Source organism: Typopeltis vanoorti, chromosome 7 (genome assembly GCF_054136105.1).
Source record: "Typopeltis vanoorti isolate ZY-2024b chromosome 7, IOZ_Tvanoo_1.0, whole genome shotgun sequence".
NCBI lineage: Eukaryota > Metazoa > Arthropoda > Arachnida > Uropygi > Thelyphonidae > Typopeltis > Typopeltis vanoorti.
Window position 1 is genome coordinate 50,031,582 of NC_143555.1, and position 26,271 is coordinate 50,057,852.

General features: G+C 33.9%; 1 protein-coding gene across 1 annotated transcript in view; it reads right to left on the reverse strand.

Moving 5' to 3' along the window:
• The window catches only part of Sf3a1 (splicing factor 3a subunit 1), a 265,118-nt gene that overhangs the window by 165,858 nt on the left and 72,989 nt on the right, over positions 1-26,271 (reverse strand). Inside the window, exons 6-7 of the mRNA XM_090395253.1 lie at positions 23,818-23,977; positions 9,917-9,979 (exon numbers count right to left, since the gene is read on the reverse strand). Of these exons, the coding sequence (XP_090251379.1) occupies positions 9,917-9,979; positions 23,818-23,977 (223 nt within the window). The remainder of the gene's footprint in view (positions 1-9,916; positions 9,980-23,817; positions 23,978-26,271) is intronic.

Sequence of the window (26,271 nt, forward strand, 5' to 3'; positions counted from 1 at the left end):
CCTTGAAGTATGGAGTAATTACTTTGAAAAACTGCTAAATGAAACAAGCAGTGATGACAGCACAGTGATAAAAAACACTGACCAGGCATGCAGTCAGGAATACATATCCATACTTGAAGTAGAAAAAGCCATCAAAGGCTTGAAATGTGGAAAGGCAGCAGGAGTAGATGATATTCGACCAGAAATGCTGAAGTATGGTGGTATAAGAGTCTTACAGTGGCTGCACTGCATAGTTCAGAAAGCCTGGACAGAGGGACGAATTCCCGATGATTGGAGTAGAGCTCTCATAGTACCCATATATAAAAAGGGAAATAAAACTGAATGTGAAAATTACAGAGGTATTTCCCTACTGAGTGTTCCTGGCATGATCTATGCAAGTATACTTGAGAAACGGTTGAGAAGAGTTGTGGAAGAAAAGCTTGTTGAAGAACAAGCTGGATTCAGGCCAAATAGAGGCTGTCAGGATCAGATCTTCACTTTACGACAAATAGTCGAGAAAGCATGGGAATATAACAAAGATCTGTATTTAAGTTTTGTCGATTTGGAAAAGGCATATGACAAGGTGCCAAGAGAGAAGCTATTCAATACGCTGCAGTTATATGGTGTCAATGGGGCATTATATCAAGCAATACTTAGTCTTTATTTGAGTTGTGAGTCAGCAGTTAGAATTGAAGAAAGTACAGGAAGATGGTTTAATGTTAAATCTGGTGTGAGACAAGGATGTACATTATCCCCTCTGTTATTCATTATCTATATGGATCACATTATGAAGGAATGTGGTATTAAACCTGATATCAAAATTGGAGATGTTAATGTCAGCTCTTTGCTTTATGCGGATGATGTTATACTTCTAAATAAATCCGCTACAAGTCTGCAAGATTCTCTGACTAAATTGAATAGCTGTTGTAATAGATATGGTATGAAGGTCAGCAATAAAAAGACAAAGACAATGAAAATAGGCAGAATCATTGAAAATGTCAACTGTGTTGTGAATGGAGAACCTGTGGAACAAGTAAAACATTTCAGCTACTTAGGCACAATTTTTACTGAAGATGGTAAACTAAATATAGAAATAGACAACAGAATCAGCAAAGTTGGTATCGTGGGAAGTCAATTGAATAAATTCATATGGAATAAGAAAGAAATTAGTCGGAACACTAAATTAGCTGTATACAAGACTGTGTTCAAACCAATTTTAACTTATGGATCTGAGAGCTGGGTCAGAAGTAAAACACTTGACCAAAGACTAGAGACCGCAGATATGAGAGTCCTGAGAAAGATTAGAGGCGTGAATAGATGGCATCAATGGCAATATCATATTAAAAATGAGTATATTAGGAAAGAACTTGACATTGTCAGCATCCAGGAATGCGTTAGCAGAGCTAATCTCAGATGGTATGGTCACTTAAATAGAATGGGAGAGGAAAGATTAGCAAAACAAGTGTTCTCTGCCAGGTTGGCAGGAAAACGACCCAGAGGAAGACCAAGATATAGGTGGATTGATACGGTACAAAGTGCCTTAGACGATAGAAATATAAGATCTGATAATGTTGGAGTCTTGACAAGTAACAGACTGATTTGGAGGAAAATTGTAGATAGGAAGTTAGTAATGATGTAATTTTTTCATGTAGTACTGTCATATCCTGTACACCCCTTGAGGGTACATGGCAGGAATTTGATGATGATGATGATGATGATGATTAAGTATGGAGTAATTACTTTGAAAAACTGCTAAATGAAACAAGCAGTGATGACAGCACAGTGGTAAAAAAACACTGACCAGGCATGCAGTCAGGAATACATATCCATACTTGAAGTAGAAAAAGCCATCAAAGGCTTGAAATGTGGAAAGGCAACAGGAGTAGATGATATTCGATCAGAAATGCTGAAGTATGGTGATATAAGAGTCTTACAGTGGCTGCACTGCATAGTTGAGAAAGCCTGGACAGTGGGACGAATTCCTGATGATTGGTGTAGAGCTCTGATAGTACCCATATATAAAAAGGGAAATAAAACTGCATGTGAGAATTACAGAGGTATTTCCCTACTGAGTGTTCCTGGCAAGATCTATGCAAGTATACTTGAGAAACAGCTGAGAAGAATTGTAGAAGAAAAGTTTGGTGAAGAACAAGCTCAATTCAGGCCAAATAGAGGCTATCAGGATCAGATCTTCACTTTACGACAAATAGTCGAGAAAGCATGGGAATATAACAAAGATCTGTATTTAAGTTTTGTCGATTTGGAAAAGGCATATGACAAGGTGCCAAGAGACGCTATTCAATACGTTACAACTATATGGTGTCGATGGGGCATGATATCAAGCAATACTTAGTCTTTATTTGAGTTGTAAGTCAGCAGTTAGAATTGAAGGAATTACAGGAAGATGGTTTAATGTTAAATTTGGTGTGAGACAAGGATGTACATTATCCCCTCTTATATGGATCACATTATGAAGGAAAGTGGTATTAAACATGATATCAAAATTGGAGATGTTAATGTCAGCTCTTTGCTTTATGCAGATGATGTCATACTTCTAAATAAATCCGCTACAAGTCTGCAAGATTCTCTGACTAAATTGAATAACTGTTGTAATAGATATGGTATGAAGGTCAGCATTAAAAAGACAAAGACATTGAAAATAGGCAGAATCATTGAAAATGTCAACTATGTTGTGAATGGAGAACCTGCGGAACAGGTTCTTCCATTCACAACATTTCAGCAAAAACATTTCAGCTACTTAGGCATGATTTTTAGTGAAGATGGTAAATTAAATATAGAAATACACAACAGAATCAGCAAAGCTGGTATGGTGGGAAATCAATTGAATAAATTCATATGGAATAAAAGAGAAATTAGTCAGAACACTAAATTAGCTGTATACATGACAGTGTTCAAACCAGTTTTAACTTATGGATCTGAGAGCTGGGTCAGAAGTAAAACACTTGACCAAAGACTAGAGACCGCAGATATGAGAGTCCGGAGAAAGATTATAGGCATGAACAGATGCATCAATGGCAATATCATATTAAAAACGAAGATATTAGGAAAGAACTTGACATTGTCAGCATCCAGGAATGCGTTAACAGAGCTAATCTCAGATGGTATGGTCACTTAAACAGAATGGGCGAAGAAAGATTAGCAAAACAAGTTCTCTGCCAGGTTGGCAGCAAAAAAACCCAGAGGAAGACCAAGATATAGGTGGATTGGTACGGTACAAAGTGACTTAGATGATAGAAATATAAGATCTGATGATTTTGGAGTCTTGACAAGTAACAGACTGATTTGGAGAAAAATTGTAGATAGGAAGTTAGTAATGATGTAATTTTTTTCATGTAGTACTCTTATATCCTGTACACCCCTTGAGGGTACATGGCAGGAATTTGATGATGATGTATATTCTTTTTATCCTTTATTGTAATAGTTCATTAATAAACGAAATTCATCATATGAATGCAAATTCGAATAATATGACGACTTTATGGAATTCATTATCAGCGCCAATATAGATCTAGTTGTACATAGCTTTCTTAATTTTTTTTTCTCTGTATTCTCTCAGAGCATTTGCTGAGTTACATACTAAATACCTACAATAAGCTTTCTCCTTGAAAACATAAGTTTCTGTGGCATATCAGAAGTGCAGATTTTTATTTTTTTTTATTATTATTGCAAGTAACTTCATCACATGATATCAAACGTAGAATAAAACTGTTCTGTGAGACAGACAACTTTCTCTATTATTTTATTTCCTAAAGAGTATAATCTGTAGATCTTCTAAAAAATTTTTTTTCTCTTCCTCTTAACTTCTACCATCCACTTAACTATGAACCAAACAACTTTAGTGCAGAACTGAAAAAAAAAAAAAAAAAACCAGAAATGCCAGGTGGGAACAGGAAATTCATCAATAATGTTTGACACCTAAGCTTGTATATTAGACTGATATCAGAATGAAAAAAAAAATAATAACAATACCAATAAAAATTATACTTGGGCATAGCAAGTTGACAAAATTAGTACACAGAAAGTGCCATTAAGAGAAAAAAGTACTTAATTTTTTAAAAATATTTTTTAAATGCAAAACCCAACCACAAAATACTGTCAGCTTATGGTATATAATTAATACCACAGAAAATTTGCCTAGAACCCTAACATGAAGCTTTTATAGCCAACTGGACAGCATTTTTACTCTTGCCAAAAAATTAACAGGCTGAAGGTTTAAATCCATGGGTAGGATTCAAAACCACATCCTCTTGTTTGGAGTGAACCAGCCTAGCAACAGGACTAAGAATTAAAAGCGAGAAACACATATGAAACAGGAAAATTGAATATGAAATAATATAATTTGCAAGCCATATAAGTGGAAATGATTGGGAAGGAATGCACCATTAAAAGGAAATTAGTGACATCATTATTAAAGAATAGAAATTTTCATCAACAACTTTTCTGGCTAGAGCAGGGTAGAGGGAAAAAAAAATAATATACCACAAATGTTACATTCACAGAGGAGAATAGGGAAGCAGTTAGGTGTACACTAAACCTTAGAAGAAAAAGGGGAATAATACATTCATTATACTTTAAAGATGCAAAACTTAATATCTCTAATTATGTACACCTGAAGGTGGTCTTAATTCCATAATTTCTGTTTATAGTAATCATCATACTCATCTGCCTAGTGGTTTAATGGCACCAATAACAACCGCTTTTCAGTTCAGTCTATCTGCAGTGAAATTTATTTAGATTTCTGGGAGCTTTTAAATTTTAATCGTGTACTCTTAAATTTTTCTTACTGTCCATAAATAATACTACTTAATACTGCATATATTATATAACTTTTTCATTAACAGATATTCCCATTTTCTCTGGAATGGATTATTCTAACCAATTCTAAATATGATGAGAAAGGGCAATCCTAAATGACCCATCTCTCAAATGCTATTTCAACTGATTCAAATTTTATTGAACGATAGGGTTTTTAGAGTACTGGAATATCATATTGAGTAACTTTTTGCTCTTTTATTTTTTGTTTTAATACTTCATTTAATAAAGATTTCTGCCCCTCCCATATTAGTTCTGATAACTGTAATAGTATAGACTGTATCTATCATGAATCTTTCAATAAAACCCATTTAGTTTTCTCCTACATGTTATTTGTAAGCTGCTTTTATTCTTCTTTGTATATTTCTTATGACTTACATACAATGTAATACAGCTCTTCGTCTGCAGCTTGACTTCCTGAATGCAGTGTTTTTATGTATGGAATTACTCTTTGAAACCCCCAGTCATTAAAATTTCTCTAGAAATTAAGACTTATTGAATAAGCGCACCAAATAAAGCTTCATTTTATCTCCTCCATACTTCAAAAACTATCGACATTTCATCTCTGCATTGGGTTTATTTGTTTTATTTGCATGATCACATCATCTATTTTTGTCCTATATTTTTGGAATCTCTCTAATTTTCTATATAATTCTATAATTTCCAGTGTTAGCATTTGTAAAAAGTGGTGACTAAGGAAACTTTTCTTAACCATTCTTCAGCCAGGTCCTGAATTATTCAATCCCTGAAATAGGCAAGTAGGGTTTTCATTTCATGAAATTCAGGTTTTTAATCCCATGACTCAAGAAAATTGACACAGAACTCACATGATTCCAGAAAACAGTATATAGTGTTAAGGGTGAGAACCATGATATAGCAGCAGTTTCTACCATACTCTTTGCCCCAAATTCCTATTAAAAATCACTGACAGCCTTTAGCCTGCTGTCAGTGATTGGCTGCCCACCAGTCTTCATAGCGTTAGAACTAAATGAGCTTGCCTACTCTCTTTGGGAAATAAAAGGTGTCAGTAAATTTATTTATTTATGTCTAAAGTGGTAGCCCAAATTTCAGAAATTTTTTCAACTCACATATTGCCTCTTTTATCTTGCATTTTTAATGTATTAGATTTACATGTTTTTGAAATTGTTTAACTGTGCTATATATATCTGTGTTAATTTGATTTTGCTTCTTTACATTCAGTTGTGATTTATCATCAAACTGTTGATATGTACCCTCAAGATGGTGTACAGGACAGATGGCACAAACATGTTTACATTATTATTAGCATCTTATTGACAATGTGCCTCTAAACATTCTGTCATTTGTCCCAAGCAGATATTATATTTTGGTCTAAGGGCATCGATTCACCTAAATCTTGGTCTTACCTTGAGTCTTTTCCCTACCATCTTGACATCAATCACATTTTGCTAACCTTTCCCTATCGAATTCTGCTTTAATGACTATACCATCTTGGATTAGCTCTACTCACACAACCCTGAAGGCTAACAACAGGTTCCTTTCTAATATCTTCGTTTTTTGATATAATTCTGCCATTGATGCCATCTGTTCACTCTCTTAATTTTTCCAAGTTTTGCATATTTTGGTCACCAATTCTTGATCAATTATTTTATTTCTAATCCAACTCTTATACCCTTTAGTTAAAACTGGCTTGAACATCTTGCCCATGCTAATTTGGTATTTTAATTTCTCTCTCTCTCTCTTATTCCATACAAACTTATTCATTTAGCTCCTCACCATAACAGTTGTGTTTATTCTGTTATTTATAATTAACCTCTATAATTAATTATGTGTCGTTTCAAGTAAAAATTGTGCCACATATAGCTGAAATATTTTACTTGTTTTATAGGTTCTCTATAAAAACAAGTAGTTTCTCTAGGATGCAGTTGATATTTTCTATATTTATGCCTATTTTCATATTCCATCTTTTTATTGCTTATTTGCATGCTAAATTTGTTATAGCAATTATTCCAGTTTAGTTAAGTTATTCTAATCTATTTTATTCTATTATGCCTGAATAAATCTTACCTAGAATTCTCAGTAACAATTTCTCCTATTTACCAAGATAATCAGCCGAAAGGCTATTTTATCAGCGAATTTGTTGATTGAGCAGGAGATGGTAAATCCTGTTTTATTTTATAGCCGGGTACGAAACTCAGGTCGAAATCCATCGACATCCATAGAGTTTCAAAGTCGAAAAAACTATCAGCAGAACCAAGTGTAAATGATCACTTGGGTAGTACAACACCAGGGCAACTCGATGCAAAGGTGGAGCAAGCTCCGTCATGAACTTTAATATTCTCTCATGATGTAAAACCCAGCTCCTAAGAGATGTATAAATACTGTTTTACATATTTTACTGAAGTTAGTGACAGAGCTTGCTCCACCTTTGCATGGAGTTGCCCTGGTGTTGTACTACCCAAGTGATCATTTACACTTGGTTCCGCCAATAGTTTTTTCGGCATTGAAACTCTATGGATGTCGATGGATTTCGACCCGAGTTTTGTACCCAGCTATAAAAGAAAACGGGATTTACCATCTCCCGCTCAATCAACAAATTCGCCGGTAAAATAGCCTTTCGGCTGATTATCTTGGTAATTAACAATATTTAACAATATATAGTACACCACTTCGGCAATTTGATAGTAGAGGTATATAAGTTTCGGTTCACTTAAAACCTTGATATTCCAGGTCTACCTACTCACTGATGAGACCTCAAAAAAGGTTGAAACTGGTCTGGGTAGTGATCTTTTCTCATAATGTAAAACAGTATTTATACATCTCTTAGGAGCTGGGTTTTACATTATGAGAAAATATTAAAGTTAGTGAAGGAGCTTGTTCCACCTTTGCACGGAGTTGCCCTGGTGTTGTACTACCCAAGTGATCATTTACACTTGGTTCTGCCAATAGTTTTTTCGGCATTGAAACTCTGGATGTCGATGGATTTCGACCCGAGTTTCGTATCTATCCGGCTATAAAATAAAACGGAATTTACCATCTCCCGCTCAATCAATTTCTCCTATTCTCACATGCAGCCCCCCCCCCCCCTATTATAGTGGGTACTATGTATGGAAGCTCTACTCCAAACTCCCAGTTGAATATCACTACTCCAGCTGCCTTTCCATATTTCAGGCTTCCAATGGAATTTCCTACCTCAAGTACTGATCTGTATTCCAGTGCATTCCTCCTGACTATTTTACCAGTGTTTTGACATTTCTGCTCATTTCATTTAACAATCTTTCAAAGTAATTATTTCAGATATTCAGATATCTTTATTTTCAATGTTTAGATTATCATCTAATTTCTTTAATAGTAATGGTAATAGTAATTTTAATAGGAATTTTTTTTTCCATTTCTTAACTTGGCCAACAGCTAATGCCATCTTCTTGATATTTATCTTCTCTATTCTCACTGAAGTCTTCCATGACTTTTGTTTAGCTTCTTTTGCACTTACCTTTGTTACATTTTTCTTTCCTTGAGGATACCCACTGACTTACCTGCTAGGAACTTCTGAAATGATTTCTTCTTTTTCTGGACTGACTAACTTTTTCAGCCCACCATGAAATTCTAATTTTTTATTCTCACAAATACTACCTGCCTGAATCACTGCTTTTTTCACATTCGAACACTGTCTCTAATATTTATCTCTTATTTTCAAATGCTTTCATTTTTTCATTAATAATATTTGCAAATTTCAGTCAGCAGTTTACCTCTGAAAGCTGCTCAAACTTTGATTCTTTTAAAAATTTTGTAATGTTTTTCTTTCCAATAAGAAATTCAATTTAATTCTGTTCAAAAATGGTGATCACTCCCAATTTCAAATTCTCTATATAATCGTGTCTTGAACTAGTATGAAGTTATCACTATCAACAAAACATAAGAAAAGTCAGAGACATTTATTTCTTTTTTCTATGGGGAGAAAGAGTGTTAGTAATCACCATTCTTGCAATCTCAAAAAATTCAAGGACCATCATTTCTTTTGTCAATCTCAAATTTCCCTATCCTCTATATCTTCATAATTCTTGCAGATTTTTGCATTTAAGTTCCTATCACTATATGTCCTATCTATTATTATGATTGATTTCTACCTGAAGATTTGAGAGAAACTCCTCATTCATCTACTCCATGAGAGTAATATGGAGCATAACCCTAAACAAATGATTTTTCACTCCTTTCTTTTGCTTTTAATCTTAGAAAGGTTAATTTTGGTGATAATTTGTTACTGAATTTAAAATATGACTTTTTACTATGATTGCTGTTCCTTCTCTATAACTTCTCTGTTCCTTAACAATTCTGCCCAAGTCAAATATATTTGTATTTTTGTATTTGTATATCCTTCATCTGTCTAGTGAATTTCCAGCATACTTATATTCCATTTTAAAAGAAAGAGAAGAATAAACATTTTTTAAGGAAGTATTCTTCTAACAATTTTTCCAGTTTTAAACAATGTTCTAATATCAAATGTTGGCATGTTAGTCACATTACCTGCCGGCCACTTCTCATTTCCTTTAAGTGGTCTCTGGGGAAATGCATCAGCTTCTGCAAATAGGTTAACATTGAACACATCCTAAAACTGTCTCCACAGCCCCACCCTAGAGTAGTTATAGGCAAAATACTGCAGTCAGCTTCCTATCTTCTGCCTGCAGTAGAATCCATTATAAGGTTAGGACACAAAACTTGGGAAAGAAGGCAGACTCTCACTGTAAAAAAGAGGGGAAAAGATCACCCCCACTTTGAATAGTTTAACAGCACTTAGGGAAAGGAGCAAGGGAAGCAAGAGAAGAGCATGAAAGAAAAGTAGAGTCTGGTCTACAGGCAATTATATCACGAGTAAATTAAATGAAGTAAGAACAAGTGCTTAGCATTGGGTGGCTTAGCATAACCATTTTCTTACTCACAGAAGTCAGACAATGATATTCTTTTATATTATCTTTAAACAGCAAGAAAATATTTATAGGAAAAAAACACATGTCGACAAGAAAGGTCAATGTTTCTAGGGAAGGGGTATGTGTATTCATGTGCACATTTCAAAAACACAGAAAACATTTAATGAATGAAAAGCAAACATCTGCATTCTGATACTTACAAAGCTAGCTGTTTCTGATTCTTTTTTCAGTTTTCCCATGAGATCTTTTGGAGGGATTAAAATCTAGAAAAAATGATAAGTAAAATATGCAACTAAATTAAATTCAATGATATAAGCAATGAATCAATTATGTACATAAAAATTGATATTTAACAGGCTAATTTATGATAACTAACTACACTTATACAAAGTGATTCTAACTTGATTAGTGTGCACATGCACACAAGCACAACAAAAAATTCAAAGAGAGAACACTACAGTATATAATTCTCCCTGCATGCATTTCTTTAAAAAATCCCCTTAAATGTTCAGGAAACTCCAAGTCATTGGGGAGATTCTGTGTCTGCATAATTCATTGGCAACATTAGCAATCATTACTAACTTCCTATTACAATTTTCCTCCAGATCAGTCTGTTACTTGTCAAGACTCCAATATCGTCAGATCTTATATTTCTGTCATCTAAGGCACTTTGTACAGTATCAATCCACCTATATCTTGGTCTTCCTCTGGGTCATTTTCCTGCCAACCTGGCAAAGAACACTTGTTTTGCTAATCTTTCCTCGTCCATTCTGTTTAAGTGACCATAACACCTGAGATTAGCTCTGCTAACGAAAATTCCTGGATGCTGACAATGTCAAGTTCTTTCCTAATATCCTCATTTTTAATATGATATTGCCATTGATGCCATCTGTTCACACCTATAATCTTTCTCAGGACTCTCATATGTGCGGTCTCTAGTCTTTGGTCAAATGTTTTACTTCTGACCCAGCTCTCAGATCCATAAGTTAAAACTGGTTTGAACACTGTCTTGTATATAACTAATTAGTGTTTCCAACTAATTTTTCTCTTATTCCATATGAATTTATTCAATTGATGACTTCCTACCATACCAGCTTTGTTGATTCTGTTGTCTATTTCCATATTTAATTTACAGGAAAATTTCTTTGATAGAAAATTAATCACAAAGAAAACTGAAATATTATTGTAATGATACACATATATAAATACAAAAAACAAATGCAAACATATTTCAGAAAATATAATTTCTTTGTTTTCTGTATTTATTTAATTCAATTTTATTACCTTTTTTTTTTATCATATTGTTATTCTGTATAAAGTGAGATTAATATTTTGTATTTTACTGATCAGCGAGTTCCTTAACTTCTATTTCTTAAAATGTTAATCTTTTCATGAATTTTTGAATGCTTATTTTTGTAATCTTTCACTATTTTTTTATGCACTTAAGAAACTCATGAAGTGATTTTTTTTTTAATTGAACTAATTCAGAAGACGAGGAGCTTTCAATTATAAGATATATGTATATTTTGGAATGGACCCCAGCATAGTAAAGAGATTTTGAAGGCTATCATTATTATTCTATAGAGATATTGTTCTATAGTGCACATATATATGTGCACCTCTTGAGTAATCACATTAAAGAAAGTGATAGTGAAATTATATAAATCCTTTCGACATTTTTTTCATACATTTTGATGTTCTCGAAGAACCTGATTCAAGATAATTATTTTTGCCAAACAATTATTTTATAAGTGAATGCAAATCCAAATATGGAAAAGAAAAACTGGCCTCATGTGTTCCATATAAAATTTTGTTTAGTTTTTATGTGTTCCATATAAAATTTTGTTTAGTTTTTATTCATAATCACAGTTCAAAGAATAAGAGGGTGGTCTGAAAAGTTCTTGGCCTAGCAATGAAAAAACGAATTTATAATTTCAAAATTATTTTTATTTTTCAATAGCCTCCCAGAGAATAATACATTTATTCCAGCAATGCACCAGGGCCATTATCCCATCCCTGCAGTGGTTCTCAGTAAGATCTGCAAAATACCCCTCTACAAATCCCTTAATTTTCCCATTGCCAAAACATCTTTGTGGGCAGGTGCATTGCCCTGATGAAAGATGATTTTTTTATTCTGCAAATCGGGTCTTTTCTCATGAATTTTTTCATCTAGTCTGATTAAAAGATCAGAATAATATTTCCTGGTTATTGTTTTACCCTTTTCAAGATAATCAATAAACAAAATGCCTTTAACATCCACAAACACCGATGCCATGACTGTCTTCTTTCTACTGTTTTAACTGCTGTTTGGATTCTGGTGTGGAATGGTAATCCAAGTTTCACCCATAGTAATAAATCAGTGCACAAAATCAGTTTTATTCTTGTTAAAATGTTCCAAGCACTGTTCAGAGATTTTCATGCGAGTGCGCTTTCGATCTGCTATGAGCAAACGCGACACCCATCTTGCATGAAGCTTTTTAATTTGCAATTCTTCATGCAAAATATATCCTATATGTTCTTTTGAAATGCCTATAGTCTCAGCAATTTCATGCACTTTGGCTTGCTGGTCATCCAATACCATTATCATGCACTTGATCAAGGATTTCTGGTGTTATTTTGGACGTCCTTCAAGTGGATCATCTTCAAGGCTGGTATGGCCACGTTTAAATTCAGCAGCCCATTTCTTAATTGTTGAAAACAAAGGAGTAGAGTGCCCATAAAATTTTATGAACTTCGAATGAATTTCTTTTGGCATTAAACCTTCTTTTACAAAGCTTTACTTAAATTAAGGGGATATTAATTCCCACATAGTTTTAAAACCGAATAAGAAACTCAAAGATTGGAATCAGAGAGTTTCTTGCCGAATATAGTAAACTATAAAGTATCGGCGAACACTAGCGTTAGCCAATGCAAGTGATCCTAGTACGTGGTACAATCTCGGGCAACTCGTTGCAAAGGTGAGTAAAGTTCAGATCGCTATTCTTAGGTATCTGAACTTTACTCACGATCTGAACTTTACTCACCTTTGCAACGAGTTGCCCGAGATTGTACCACGTACTAGGATCACTTGCATTGGCTAACGCTAGTGTTCGCCGATACTTTATAGTTTACTATATTCGGCAAGAAACTCTCTGATTCCAATCTTTGAGTTTCTTATTCGGTTTTAAAACTATGTGGGAATTAATATCCCCTTAATTTAAGTAATGTTTTCATTGCCGAAATGAAGCTTATTAGCTCTTTATACTTAAGTTCTTTTACAAAGAATTTTATAACCATACGATACTCAATTTTATCCATTTCAAGGGATACAGACAACACTTTTACTTCAGAAGCTGTATAAAACAAACTTCTTGGTAGAATGACTTGCAATTTCACATGGATGCTTATAACAGATGTACCAACTTAGAAAAAAAAAAAAAAAAAAAAAACATGCCGATAGTGTTGCCATCTATGGTTGAGGCCGAGAACTTTTCAGACCAATCGCATACTTCACAGATTGCGTGAAGGTCTGCACTCTGATGACTGCTTTATAGAGAGCAATACAAAAATCTTTAATTGTATCACGAAATTCATAATCTTTATGATGTAATCTGTAGTTCTTTGCACTTCAACTATCTTGGTTTCCCAGAATCACTATTACAAATTGAAATAAACAACTATGAAGTAAATTGTTATGTATATATTTTCTGCTAGTTTAGATATTATGCAGCAATTCTGAAGTAGCGATATTTTCATCATACAACATTAGAGGATAGTAGACATTTATAATCCAGTTACTGGATTATAGCAGCTAGAAAGGAAGGAGGTTGTGATTGGAATATTTCAAAAAATGAGTATACAATTTAAATCACTTCTGCATAGGACATGTCTCAGATTGATTTCATGATATATTTTAAAAGGTTAAGGAACAGAATTATTATTAATGAAATGGGCACTCTACAAACAGAGAAAAATAACGATGACAACAATAAGCTGTTACATTTTTTCAACTGGAAGTTAATCTGAAATACTATATTGAATATATATTTGTAATGTTTTAAAATTACCATTAAAATAAGAATGTAATGCAATTTAACATAATGTATTGTTTATAAAAGCAGGAAGAGTTGTTCACAAATGACAGCAGCATATCTAATTCTATAAGCATAGTGTATTTAAATCTGTAAGAAAAATAAAGAAATATGCATGACTATTTTCATGTATATTTCCTGTGGAAATATGCATGAAAATAGGAAAGAGAAAATATGAAAAAAAAGTAATGTGCAAACAATATTTGTTTCAATAAATGTTGCTAGATAGCATTTTTTTTCCCACAGAATATTTTAAAATAATTGTTTAACCTCTCAACAGCTGATGCAGATGAAATACTCAGATACCTTAGGATTATTCATGTATCAAAACATCATTGGCATGCTGCCTTTTATCATGCAATACCCTCCTCCACCACCATTAATCCCTTAACGGCAATGGTAGAGACATTACTGGATTAACTATCATAGAGTGACCTTTGTGTCATTTGACTTAAAGTATACTGTGTTACTTGAATTTCCTTCATTGTCCTTTGATATCTGAACTTTTTGCTGCACAATTTATTTATCGTGTCTCTTCCCAAAGGTAAAAATGAATTTTACATATGTGAATATAAATAATCCCTCCTGAAATGACCACAGATTAGCCTTTGCAATGAATTTATTAATAGTAGTGAATTTGCTGCCTTTTATTCTTCAAATCAGTGCAATGGAACATGACAATTTATGTTCTTTCATTTTAATGACAATAATGCAGAAATTATATTGTGCAATTTTTGAATGTTTGTACTGAACCTCTCAACATTAAAATATATATATTTTTAAAATAACATTTATTGAAATAAATATGAACCTTTGTGTTCTTTTCTTAGAAAATGCCATTACATGGATTGTCATGCTTTGGTTTTAGAAATGACCTTTTCTGTTTCATGAACAACAATGTTAAATTGCATCATGCACTTTCCAATTGTGAGGTCTTTTTTTAATAAAAAATTTATATCCAATGATATTTCAGTAAGAACTTATTTGTCATCTGCTTGAAATTGCAACAGATGATTTCTTTTTTACTTTTTTTTTTTGCAGGATGCACATTCCTATAATATCTACAGTGCTCTACCACTGGAGATATTGTAAGCCGGGCTGGTTGGCCGAGTGGATAACTTATCTGTTCTCCAGCCAAAAGGCTGCGGGTTCGAATCCTGCCGTGGGCATGGATGTTTGTGATTGTCTGTGGAAATACCAGTGGTGGTCGGCGGTAGATGGTGTTGGTGTAGTTGCAGTCGGTTGGTGATTGAATGGTGGAGGCGGAGTTGTAGAGCAGGTGCCCTCCCTCGATGAGTCCTTGGACTCCCTGGAGGTGTCAAATAATAACAATAATAATATATGAAAGATATCCTATACAGACTGATTCAAAATTTATTCTAATTTTGAAGATTGCATCTCCCCTCCCTCCCTGCTCCTGGAACTGAATTATATCACTGATAGTATTCAAAACCTATTACTTCACTTGACTGTTTTGCCAAAAGAAGTAAGGCAATAATATTGTCAAAGCAGGTACTATTCCAGACTAGTACCTGCTATTTTTTCAGACTAATTCTTTGCAACCTATAATCAATTGTTCAGCTGTTTGCTGAAATTATTCTAAATTTTAGAAATACTATGCTATATTTTCACCATATAAAACTGTTTATATGTGTAGTGATCAGTTGCTACTATATATTTACAACCCAAGGATCAATTTTGCTTCCTTCTTATTCATTCTTGTCTATGGCGACCCCCCCCCCAGTATCAGTATCGATGCAAGACGAATGCATTGCATCACCATGATTTCCTGGAATGCACTCTTGATCAATAGATACACAGGATACAAGTCCAACATAACAGATTATTCTATACAGTATTTTTATGGCTATAAACTATTCTGATTAGAAAAAAAAAAAAAAAAAAAAAAATTGAGATTTTAATCAGTTATATATTGTTAGGTTGATACTGATTAAAGCAACTAGTTTTGCAAAAGCAAATGACTCACTGCTTTTTCATAGTATATGTCTACAAAGAGAACAACATAAAGCAAACTGAAGAAAAAAACTGTTGGTGGTAAAAAGAGAGAGAGAGAAATCTGTTCTCATGGGGACTTTCTTAAATTTTCTTTTGAGACTACATTAATAATCAAAAGGAAACTACGTTTAACATAAATGCAAACAGGAGTATATATCAATACTAGAGGTAGAAAAAGCTCTCACAAACTTGAAATGTAGATGGAGTAATGATATTCAACTAGAAATGCTTAAATATGAAGGTATAAGTTTTTCAGGGACTACATTGCATCATTTAGTGAACCTTCATAATTCCCATCTATAAAAAAAATGGAATCAAATTGAATGTGGGAATCACAAAGGAATTTCTCTACTGACTATTCAGGTAAGATTTATGCAATCATACTTGAAGAGGTTGGGAAAAATTACAGAAGTATTCTGTAATTCTTCTTCTGTAACTTGGAGAAGAACAAGCTGGGTTCAGGCTAAACAGAGGTTGTCAAGATCAGATTTTCACTTTCTAACAAATAGTTGAGAAATCAAGGGGGTAAGACAAAGATGCACATTATCTCCACTCTTATTCATCATCTATATGGATCACATTCTGAAAGAAAGTGGCATTAAATGTGATATTAAAATTGGAAATATCAAACTCAGCTCTTAACTTTATGCACATGATGTACTCCTATATTAGTTAGACAACTTTGGAGACTTGCACAAGCTGTGCAAGTCTCCAGAGTTGTCTAACTAAATTGCATAAAAGTTGCAACAAATTTGACATGAAAATCAGCAATATAAAGACAAAAAAACTATGAAATAGAAAGAAACATAGGAATCTTCAGCTGCATTCTTAACAGAAAACCTATAGAACAAGTAAAACATTAAACAGTTTTCCAAATTTAATTTGCTAGTGAAAACGGCAAATTAAATTTGGAAATAGACAACAGAATAAGCAAAGCAGGTATGGTAGGGAGCCAGTCGAATAAATTTATGTGGAATAAGAAAGAAATTAGCTAAAACACAAAACAAGCAGCACACAAGAAAGTGTTCAAACTAGTTTTAAGTTATGAATCTGAGAGTTGGGTTAAGGGAGTGAGCCAATGACATGAACGGCAGAATCATATTAAAAATGAAAATATTAAAATGGAACTTGCCATTGTTTGCATTGAAGAATATGTGAGTAGAGCTAATCTAAGGTGGTATGACTACTTAAATATAATGAGCAAAGAAAGGTTAGAAAAACAGGTGTTTGATGCCAAGAAGGCAGGAAAGAAACCCAGAGGAAGACCAAGGTCTAGCTGGATCGATTCAGTCAAAGTGCTTTCTTTAGCAATAACTGTTTCCACAAAAAACTGTCAGGTGGATCTAATCTCTCCATTTCGTTCTACCCTCCTAATTCTTCCTTCATGAACACTCTGCCAATTCAGGTTTCTCTTTTCTGGTCTCTCCACCTTCTCTGTGGTCTTGCTGTTGGTCTCTTCCCCTCAAATTTCATTACATACATTCCTCTTGAAATTCTTTCTAAGTTCATTCTCATTACATGTACAAACCACTTGAAGTGAAAGTTCAGAAGCATTGTTTGCAATACTTTTTGTCCGAAATAATTCCTATACACATTTCTTATTCTGACTTTTGTTTTGCTAACAATGCCCTTAAAAACTTTCATTTCCATTGCTTGTATTCTATTCATGTCTCTTTCTGTTAGTTTCCATGTCTCTGGTGCATAAGTCAAAATGGACAAAAAAGTAACCTTTGTTTGTTAATTAAAACCTTGCACTTAAGTGGAACCTAACTTGTCCAAACTACTTACCCTTACATAAATCAACATCTATCTCTAATCCAGGGTATTTTATAATAAGGTGTGACACCTCTTGGCTACTTGTATATGGAAATATGACTGCATTACTTCAACCTTGTTATCGCTTCTAATGACTTCACATCACTTACCTTAGTATCCCATAATGCATAGCATTATACATGTTCGTAAAGATATGTGTTTGCATTATGGGATACTATGGTAAGTGATGTGAAGTCATTGGCCTCTATATATACGAGTTGCGAAGTTACTTCACATGTAAACTTTGTTTGCTTACACTTGGATAAAGGATTAAATCAAGAATATATTTCTTGGCATCTTTAATTTATGCCCATTGAGTCTAAGATGTTGGAAGCTTTTTCACTTGGTTAGACTATACATTTTTTATTTCTTCAAAAAAAAAATTTTTTTGAAGAAATAAAAAAGTAAACAAGAAGAACAAAGGGCTCGCAAATTTGAGAAAAATTTAACAAAGGTCTCACGCGAGCCCCTTATAGCTCACCGCTGGAGCCATGGCATGTAAAACTGCAAGGACTGGATGTTGATAGTGCATGGGAGGTGGTTAAGGAGTGTTTGCAGGAGGTAATGGCTCACTGTATACCTAGAGTCCGAATAGTAAATCAAGTAAGGGTTAAATGGATGAATAACACCATTAAGCTTGAACTGCAAAAAAAAAAAAAAAAAAAAAAAAAGAAACAACTGTGGAGGGAATTTCAGGAGAAAGGTGACCTGCAGGCACACGAAAGGTATAAAACACAGGCCAGAAGGGTAACGAGTGTGGTAAGAAAAGCAAAAGCAAATTATGAAAGGAAACTAGCTATGCAAGCTAAAGAGAATCCCAAACAGTTCTTTCAATATGCTGCAAGCAAAAAGAAAACTGTACACGGCAGAATGATTTTAAGGAATGCTGATGGTAAAGAGGTCACTGAATCAGTTGACATAGTGGAATTACTGAGTGAGCACTTTGCAAGAGTATATCATCCAGGTGGATATTGCAGGAATGAAGGAACAATAGCTTATACTGGAATTGTGGTGAATGAAGTGGAGGTGAACAGTCTATTACAAAACCTTAATGTGAATATGTGGAATTGGATGATATACCAGCTCAGGTCGTACATGAAGCAGCTAAAGAATTGTCAGTGCCCTTGACCATTTTGTTTAATTTGAGTCTCGGGTCTGGGTTAGTCCTGAGGGGGTGGAAAGAGAGGAAAATAGTTCCACTGCATAAAGGAGGTTCCAAGACTGCTGTTGCAAATTACCGACCGATCAGCATATCAGTATCAAGAGTCGTTGTCAAGGTCCTGGAGAAAGTAGTCAAAAGAAAAATACAGGAATGGATAGATAAAAATGGGATACTATATGGGGGACAGCATGGTTTTGTGAAGGGTAGATCATGCCTCAGTAACTTGTTCACGTTTTATAACACAGTGACAGCTGAACTGGATAAGGGTAATGGGTTTACAGTGATACTGCTGGACCTTGCTAAGGCCTTTGACAAGATACCACATGGAATTCTAATAAGTAAACTGCAGCATATGGGGATGGATATAAGGTTGGTGAGATGGATAGGAGGGTATTGATGGAGAGATATCAGAGAGTAGTTTATTCAGGAGTGGAGTCCAAAAGACAGCCTGTGACTAGAGGTGTGCCGCAGGGTTCTATTCTTGGACCACTACTATTTAATTTGTTCATTAAAGATATAGGAAAGGATCTGAGAGGAACTGTTCATTTGTTTGCGGATGATGCGAAGTTGGGTGGGGCAATAGTGAATGCAGATGACGTCAAAATTTTGCAGGATGATTTGGACAGACTGGAGGACTGGGCTAAGGAAAATGGATGTCAATTTAATGTGGTAAAATGTAAGGTTATGCATTTTGGGGTAAAAAGATTAGCAGCAGTATATCACATTGGTGAAACTGTACTCCAGGGGATTGACGAGGCTAGGGATTGGGAGTGTTGGTGGATAGGGAGTTGAAGTTTAGGGGCACATTGCAAAAGTGACTAAATCAACTCATCAAATAACTTGGTTACTGAAGAATACTTTGACCAGCAGAGACAAGCAAGTTATTGTTCCTCTGTATCGAGCCTTGATAAGACCCCATCTTGACTACTACTGTGTCCAGATTTGGGCACCGGGGTTTCTTCCTGATGGGGAGGAAGTGGAGAGGATCCAGAGGCGAATGACCAAGATGATAGCAGGTGTATGGAATGAACCTTATGAGAACAGGTTGAAGATTTGTGGGTTGCAGAAATTGGTTGATAGGCAGAAAAGGGGTGATATGATTGAGACATTCAAATTACTGAAGGGTTTCTATAAGATTAATTCAGAAGATATTTTTGAGAACAGGACTGGTGGTAAGAGGACTAGGGGCCATCCATGGAAACTGGGCAAGAGTGTGGTTAGCAAGGGTGTTAGAGCTAGGTTTTTTACTTGGAGAGTGGTAAATGAGTGGAATGAGCTGCCAGAGTCTGCTGTGGGTGCCATGACTGTGAATGAGTTTGAAGCAAAGTATGACAGATACTCTGTGAATGTTGAATAGTTGTTTTTGACATGATGTTAGAGCCTCCCTCAATGAGTCTAAGGACTCCTTGGAGTTGCCCGTAATAATCATACATGTCTGCAAGGAAATGTGCTTTGCATTATGGGAGACTAAGGAAAGTGATGTGAACTCAGTCCACCTTTGCCACGAGTTGTCCCAGTCCTGAAGATATTTCAGGCACAACCTTTGTTTGCTTACACATGGATAAAGGATTAAACTAAATATATAATTTATAATTCATTGAGTCTAACATCATTAATGTTTATATTTCCAGTATGATTTAAAAACCAGGCTCTCACTCCTAATATTAACAGTAACCCATAATTCTGTGTCACACTATTCCATTTGTCCAGTTTCTTCTGTGGTTCTGAATGTGACCAAATCACATCAGCTGCAAACATAGCTGTTTCTTTTTCCTTTCTGATCAGTAACCATATCTAGGACACTATTCATCACCACAACAAACAGCAATGAAGATGACACACTTCCTATTCACAGTCAATATTTAAGTGTCAACCATTCCAAAATTATTAAATTTAGTCTTCATACAGTTCTTAAACTTAACATATATATATACTTTATCATGACTATTTCTTCTTTTTATATGCCTATCCTTTCCAAACTTTTTCCCAGACTTTTACCCATTGAACACATTCCAATGCTTTTTCCAAATCAAGAAATGCCATAAACAGACTTTTTTCCAAATTATCAGGGTCTTCCCATCATTTCTCTTATAGTAAAAATCAGATCAACAGTTGATTGCCCTTTTCTAAAACCAAACTACTCTTCTCTTAGGCCTTTCTCTATTTTATCTTTTATTCTTGTTGCCATTATTCTTTCATGAATCTTCATAGAGTGACACAATAATGTTATTTCTCCATAATTGCTGCACTTCCTTCTTGAGCCTCCTTTGTAAATTGGAACAATAATCCCCTTTGTCCAATCATCAGGTATTATCTTCTTTCTTCATATAAGTCTAAAGATGTCACAAAACCATTTCAACCCCGTACTACCAGAAGCTCTAATCAGTTCCACATGTAAACCATTTATCTCAGGGGATTTTCCATTCTTCCCTTTACTTAATGCTTCTTCAACCTCTGACATACTTATTTCCTTATTATCAGATCAATAGTTGACTGCCCCTTTCTCTCACTAGTGTGTATTCATTCCAATTCATTTCACCATGGTTTTCATTTTTATTTAACATATCTCTAAAATAATGCCTGCCACATCATCCTAATCTCTCTTCTAATAGTCACAAGATTTACATTCCCATTTATTAAAAAACCTGGCTCCTAATTTCTTCAGAAGTCCATATAACATTTGTTTTTGTTCCCATTAACATCTTCTTCCAACTTATGTGTAAATTCAGCCCAGCTGTTTTATCTTTTCCTCTTTAATGATATTTTTGCATGGCTGTTTCTCTGATTATAAACAAGTCTCATTCACCAGCATATTTCCTTTCCTTTTCTGTTTCCATTCTGTTCTTCACACTTCTTCTTCTGTTGTTCCTACCATTATATCTCAAAATTTTTCCCATTCCTCATCAACATTATCTATAATTAACTCATGGGCCTTAGATCTAATTTGAGACTCAAATACTTGCTTTACTTCAGACTGTTTCAACTTCCATAGCTTCAGCCTTCTATCTCTTTTTTTCTTGCTACATTTATCTTTCACATACACCTTAAAAGTGGCAATAAGAAGACTGATCTGCAGTAATTAAAGGCAAAAATTTGATGTCCATGACTACCTTGCTCCATTCTTTATCAAGGATGATATAATCTATTATTGATTTCTGCTCACCATCCCAGCTATATCTTGTAATTCCATGGATTTGCCTTTTCTGAAACCAGTTGTTTCCAATTTAAGATCATTTCTGATGAAAAAATATAATAATGTTTGTCCTTTCTCATCAGGGCCCAAAATATTTCTACTCTCTTCTCCAACCTGTGCATCAAGATCTCCTAAATTGATTATTATTACACTCATATTCTGAATAACATCCTCCAACTGTTCCTCAAATGATGTCTCTTCCTCCATATCTAAACCTTGTTGTGCATATATTTGGATAAGTGAGATTCACTTTTCATTACATTCAAATACAAGCCTCATTATTCTAAATTAAAGTGTCTCAGAAGCACAAAACGTTAGATATGACAATATTGGAAATTATTTGGTTCCTACAAATTAGTTGGGTGACAAGTAATCAACTAATTTGCAGGAATGTTATTGATATGAAATGAATAATAATGTAACTTAATTATGTAGTGCTGCCACAGAAACCTGAAACCCCCCCCCCAGAGAGAGTTCACATCAGGGAACTGATGAAGGTAATAAAATTCCAGTTTTTAAATCAAAATAATGATTAAGATGTCAATATCAGTTGTATTTTAAATCAAGCACTGTATGCATTTCCTTTCATAATACTACTGAGACAACATACTGTACAGCTGATTTTAACCAATGCAAACATTATAACATACTTGGTCACTATAACAAACTATCAGAAAGTCCCAAATAGCCAATCCATTAAAAAAATGAATGGCAAACTAGCCATTATAAAGTATCTATGATGTAGTACATGCTATGGTAAAAGTCAAACGCATCAACTTCCAGATTTTTGTTGAAAGTGTGCATCATTCAATTGTGATACACTTTGAAGGGATGGATATCTGTATAATGTATTTTTCAGCATTCACTAAATAGATTTCCTAGCATTTTATTCACGAGTGGCATTCTTGTTAATTTGGTTTCATTTGGCTGTTTCAATACTGAAATTTTCATTCAGAAAAAGGACAGTATATACATTCATAAATCAAAATTGTACTAAAAACTGATCTCCCACCCCTTTCATTTTTATAGAGCTGTTAAGTGGTGCTGAAAGTTCTCAAGACAATGGGTGTATCAAACCACAAAATTAAGCTAGCTTTTACTCATTTCTAATGTGGTAAAGGCACAAACAAATTTTGATATGATCTTCTAAGTGACAACAATTTTGAAACAAACAGAATGACAAACTAGCTGGCATCTGCTATTCCTCGAGTTTATGCAAGCACACTGAAAGAAAACTCAGATATCTATGATGCAAACAAAATGCTCCCCTTAACAAAGCAGCTCATCATGAAGATCAACTCTTGTCTGTATAAAAATACAGACCTAAAACTCTAGCTTCATTTCTGTATAGGCTTTTGTATGATCAAAAATAAAATCCTTTCTCCTGAATATAAGACATTGCAAAGATAAAAGAAAAAAAAAGTGATTAACTTGAAAAAGATGTTTACTGATGTATAAAATTATGAATATCCAGACCCATTAAATGATTCTAGCCTGGTTGACCAGTTTAGCATATTTGTGGTTGTCTTTATGTGGAAGACCAACACCCAAATTACTGGAGGTCTGAAGTGGCTTGAAGAAGTTTCACATTTGGTCTTTAAAGTAGGGTTTCCAGACTATGCAAAAAATAAAACACACACACACACCTATATATAAAATTAATAAAAAATAGAAAATAGGTTTACAGCAATCTTTCACAGAGGGGGGGCACATAAAAAATGAATGCTACCCCAGTATCAATGACTAGTTGTTGTTTTCTGGTCCCATTTTCAATAGGAAAAATTATTTTTGTTCACTTCATTCAATATATAAAAATATTAACTACAATGTCAGAGAAAATGTCACCTTTGTATACTGTTCTAGAAGTTTGGTAAAGTAGTTGAAGAGACTATGCTGAGGCCTCAAAAAATCAAATTGATAATTTCTTTGTTCACGGTTCATCAGATTTGTAAGAAACTGCCTTCCATTACGGGCTACAAACTGTGCTGTCAGTTTTACAATATCCCTGAAATCATTAATATGAATAAACAGATATTAAATACATTTATTAAAGAATAATGAAAATACTGAGAATCTTCATGCTACATTTGTGTTGTTATTACACTATTAGTAAAATATTAATGTTCTTCCATAAAAATAACTTTCTCCTCAATATCACCACATTATTTATCAAGGTATTTTATTTCTAATGTACAATTAGGGCTATAAGAACAAGTTCAGTAAATACTGTGTTTAAAATCAGCACATCACGATGTACTATCACCAACCACAATATAAAACATGGCAATCCAGTCATGTGTCCACCATTACAGCTAACTCTCTGATTCCACTACAGTGATATTTATTTCAGCTGTTTCTTATTATTATGATCCTTAGGTCAACTATGATATCTCTTCATAAGTTAAATCAGATCATAAAAACTGTATATTTTCCCTGCAAAAATACACTGCTTCATCTTAATTTAAGTAAGAACCATAAATGTAGGGTATATACAAACCCTGTTTATTCAATGTTTCAAGGATTGTTGTAAACTCTTACCTCCAAATTTAACACACTTATATTGGACACCAAACAAACAAACTGTATAGTATCTAATTACCCAGGGATGCAGCAAATCATTTCATGGGCTTTGCAGAGAAATCAAAGCTATGTACAAGGGAAAACATTGTTTGCTTTCAGGATGTATCAGTAACTGGCGATTAAAGGAAATTCCACATTTAAATGGCTAAAAGGTGGGTAATTATATTTGAACCTGCAGTAATCAGATATGAACTATTTGCATATAACTGGTACATCTGAGGAAAAGAGGCATGAATGTAAATGAATTTGTTACAGATAAATATCTGATTTACAGTTGTGGTATTATGGGTGATGCAATAAATTACTGGAGTATCAAACAAATTACATATCATCCTATAAACTATGGTTCCATTGTATACTAAGAGCTTCAGTTAAAAAAAATAAGGGGGGGGAGATTTGTGAATAAATAGTATGATCAATAAATTTATATGTATACATACACACACACACACCTGCCACCACTGCACCACATAGGTGCAAGCAAAACAAAGTGAAAGTTTTATTGTAGCAAGAAAGAGAATAAAATCAAATCATGGATAACACTTAGGTTATGTTTGTAGAATTTTCAGCTAGGTTTCATAGCCATTACCAATACAGCTGAAAATAGATAAACACAAAAAGAACAACACTTAAATTGCAAGTGTATTACAATATAAGTGCTATCAACTGCAGGATAACTCCATTTACAACTATTAGGATTCAAAGAAATAAAATTTAAATAATTACAATTTATGAAACACATTAATGGGGAATGTTATTTAGGATGATTTCCTGAAATTGAGAAAGTTTAAGGCAATCACTTTTTTTTCTTTCTTTTTTTTTTTTTTTTTGTTGAGGCTTGTAAATGTGTTACTGATAATGGCTAATTATGGAAACCAGCTGAATATTCTGCAAATATTAAATAATTTAACTTAAGTGTCGCTTGCTATTTAATTTTATTCTTATGTTGTCTACAATTTTTAAATCTATCCTAAAAACCTATTTCAATATAATGAATAAGGGAAATTTTGTAAGAATTTTCAATGATCACATCTTTTCCTTCTTTTCTTTAATCCCCAGAAAGAAAATGTTTGTTTTCAGAGTTTATTTCCAAGAAAGTCCTGACTAATCCTTTAAAAAAAAAAAATACAAAATTATGGAATGAAGCTTCATGCAAAATCTACATTTCCAAACCTAGTAATGTATCAGAGACTATATTTGAGACTGAAATATGAGAAATATCACATAACAGGTGCTGTTTAAGCACCGTTATATTAAACATCACAAATTCAATGAAATGATTGATCACTGGAATACACATGCAACAATTCTCAAAAGTAACATTTTAATAAATTAAAAAAAGTATTTGAAAAAATTATATAAATTAAAAAATCCTGTTCTGCCAGTTCCCATTTGCCAGTTCTTCATACTAGCAAATGCAAGTGCAACTCCCTGAATTCCTAGAAATAATGGATACGGACCAACCGATTGCCTGTTTTCTTCTGATATTTTTGTAGATAATGCACGATGGGATAATCATAAAATAGAAATATCACTAACTATTTATATGTACTTCACTTCTTTCGAGATATTTTGCATACCATTAAAACAGTCATCCATATTAGTTTTAAACAAAAATTCTACCAAAACAAACACCACAAAACTGGTATTCAAGGGAAGTCCTGCCAGATGAGCAATATGTATGTGAAACACACACCTGCATGAATGTGCTAAGAAATC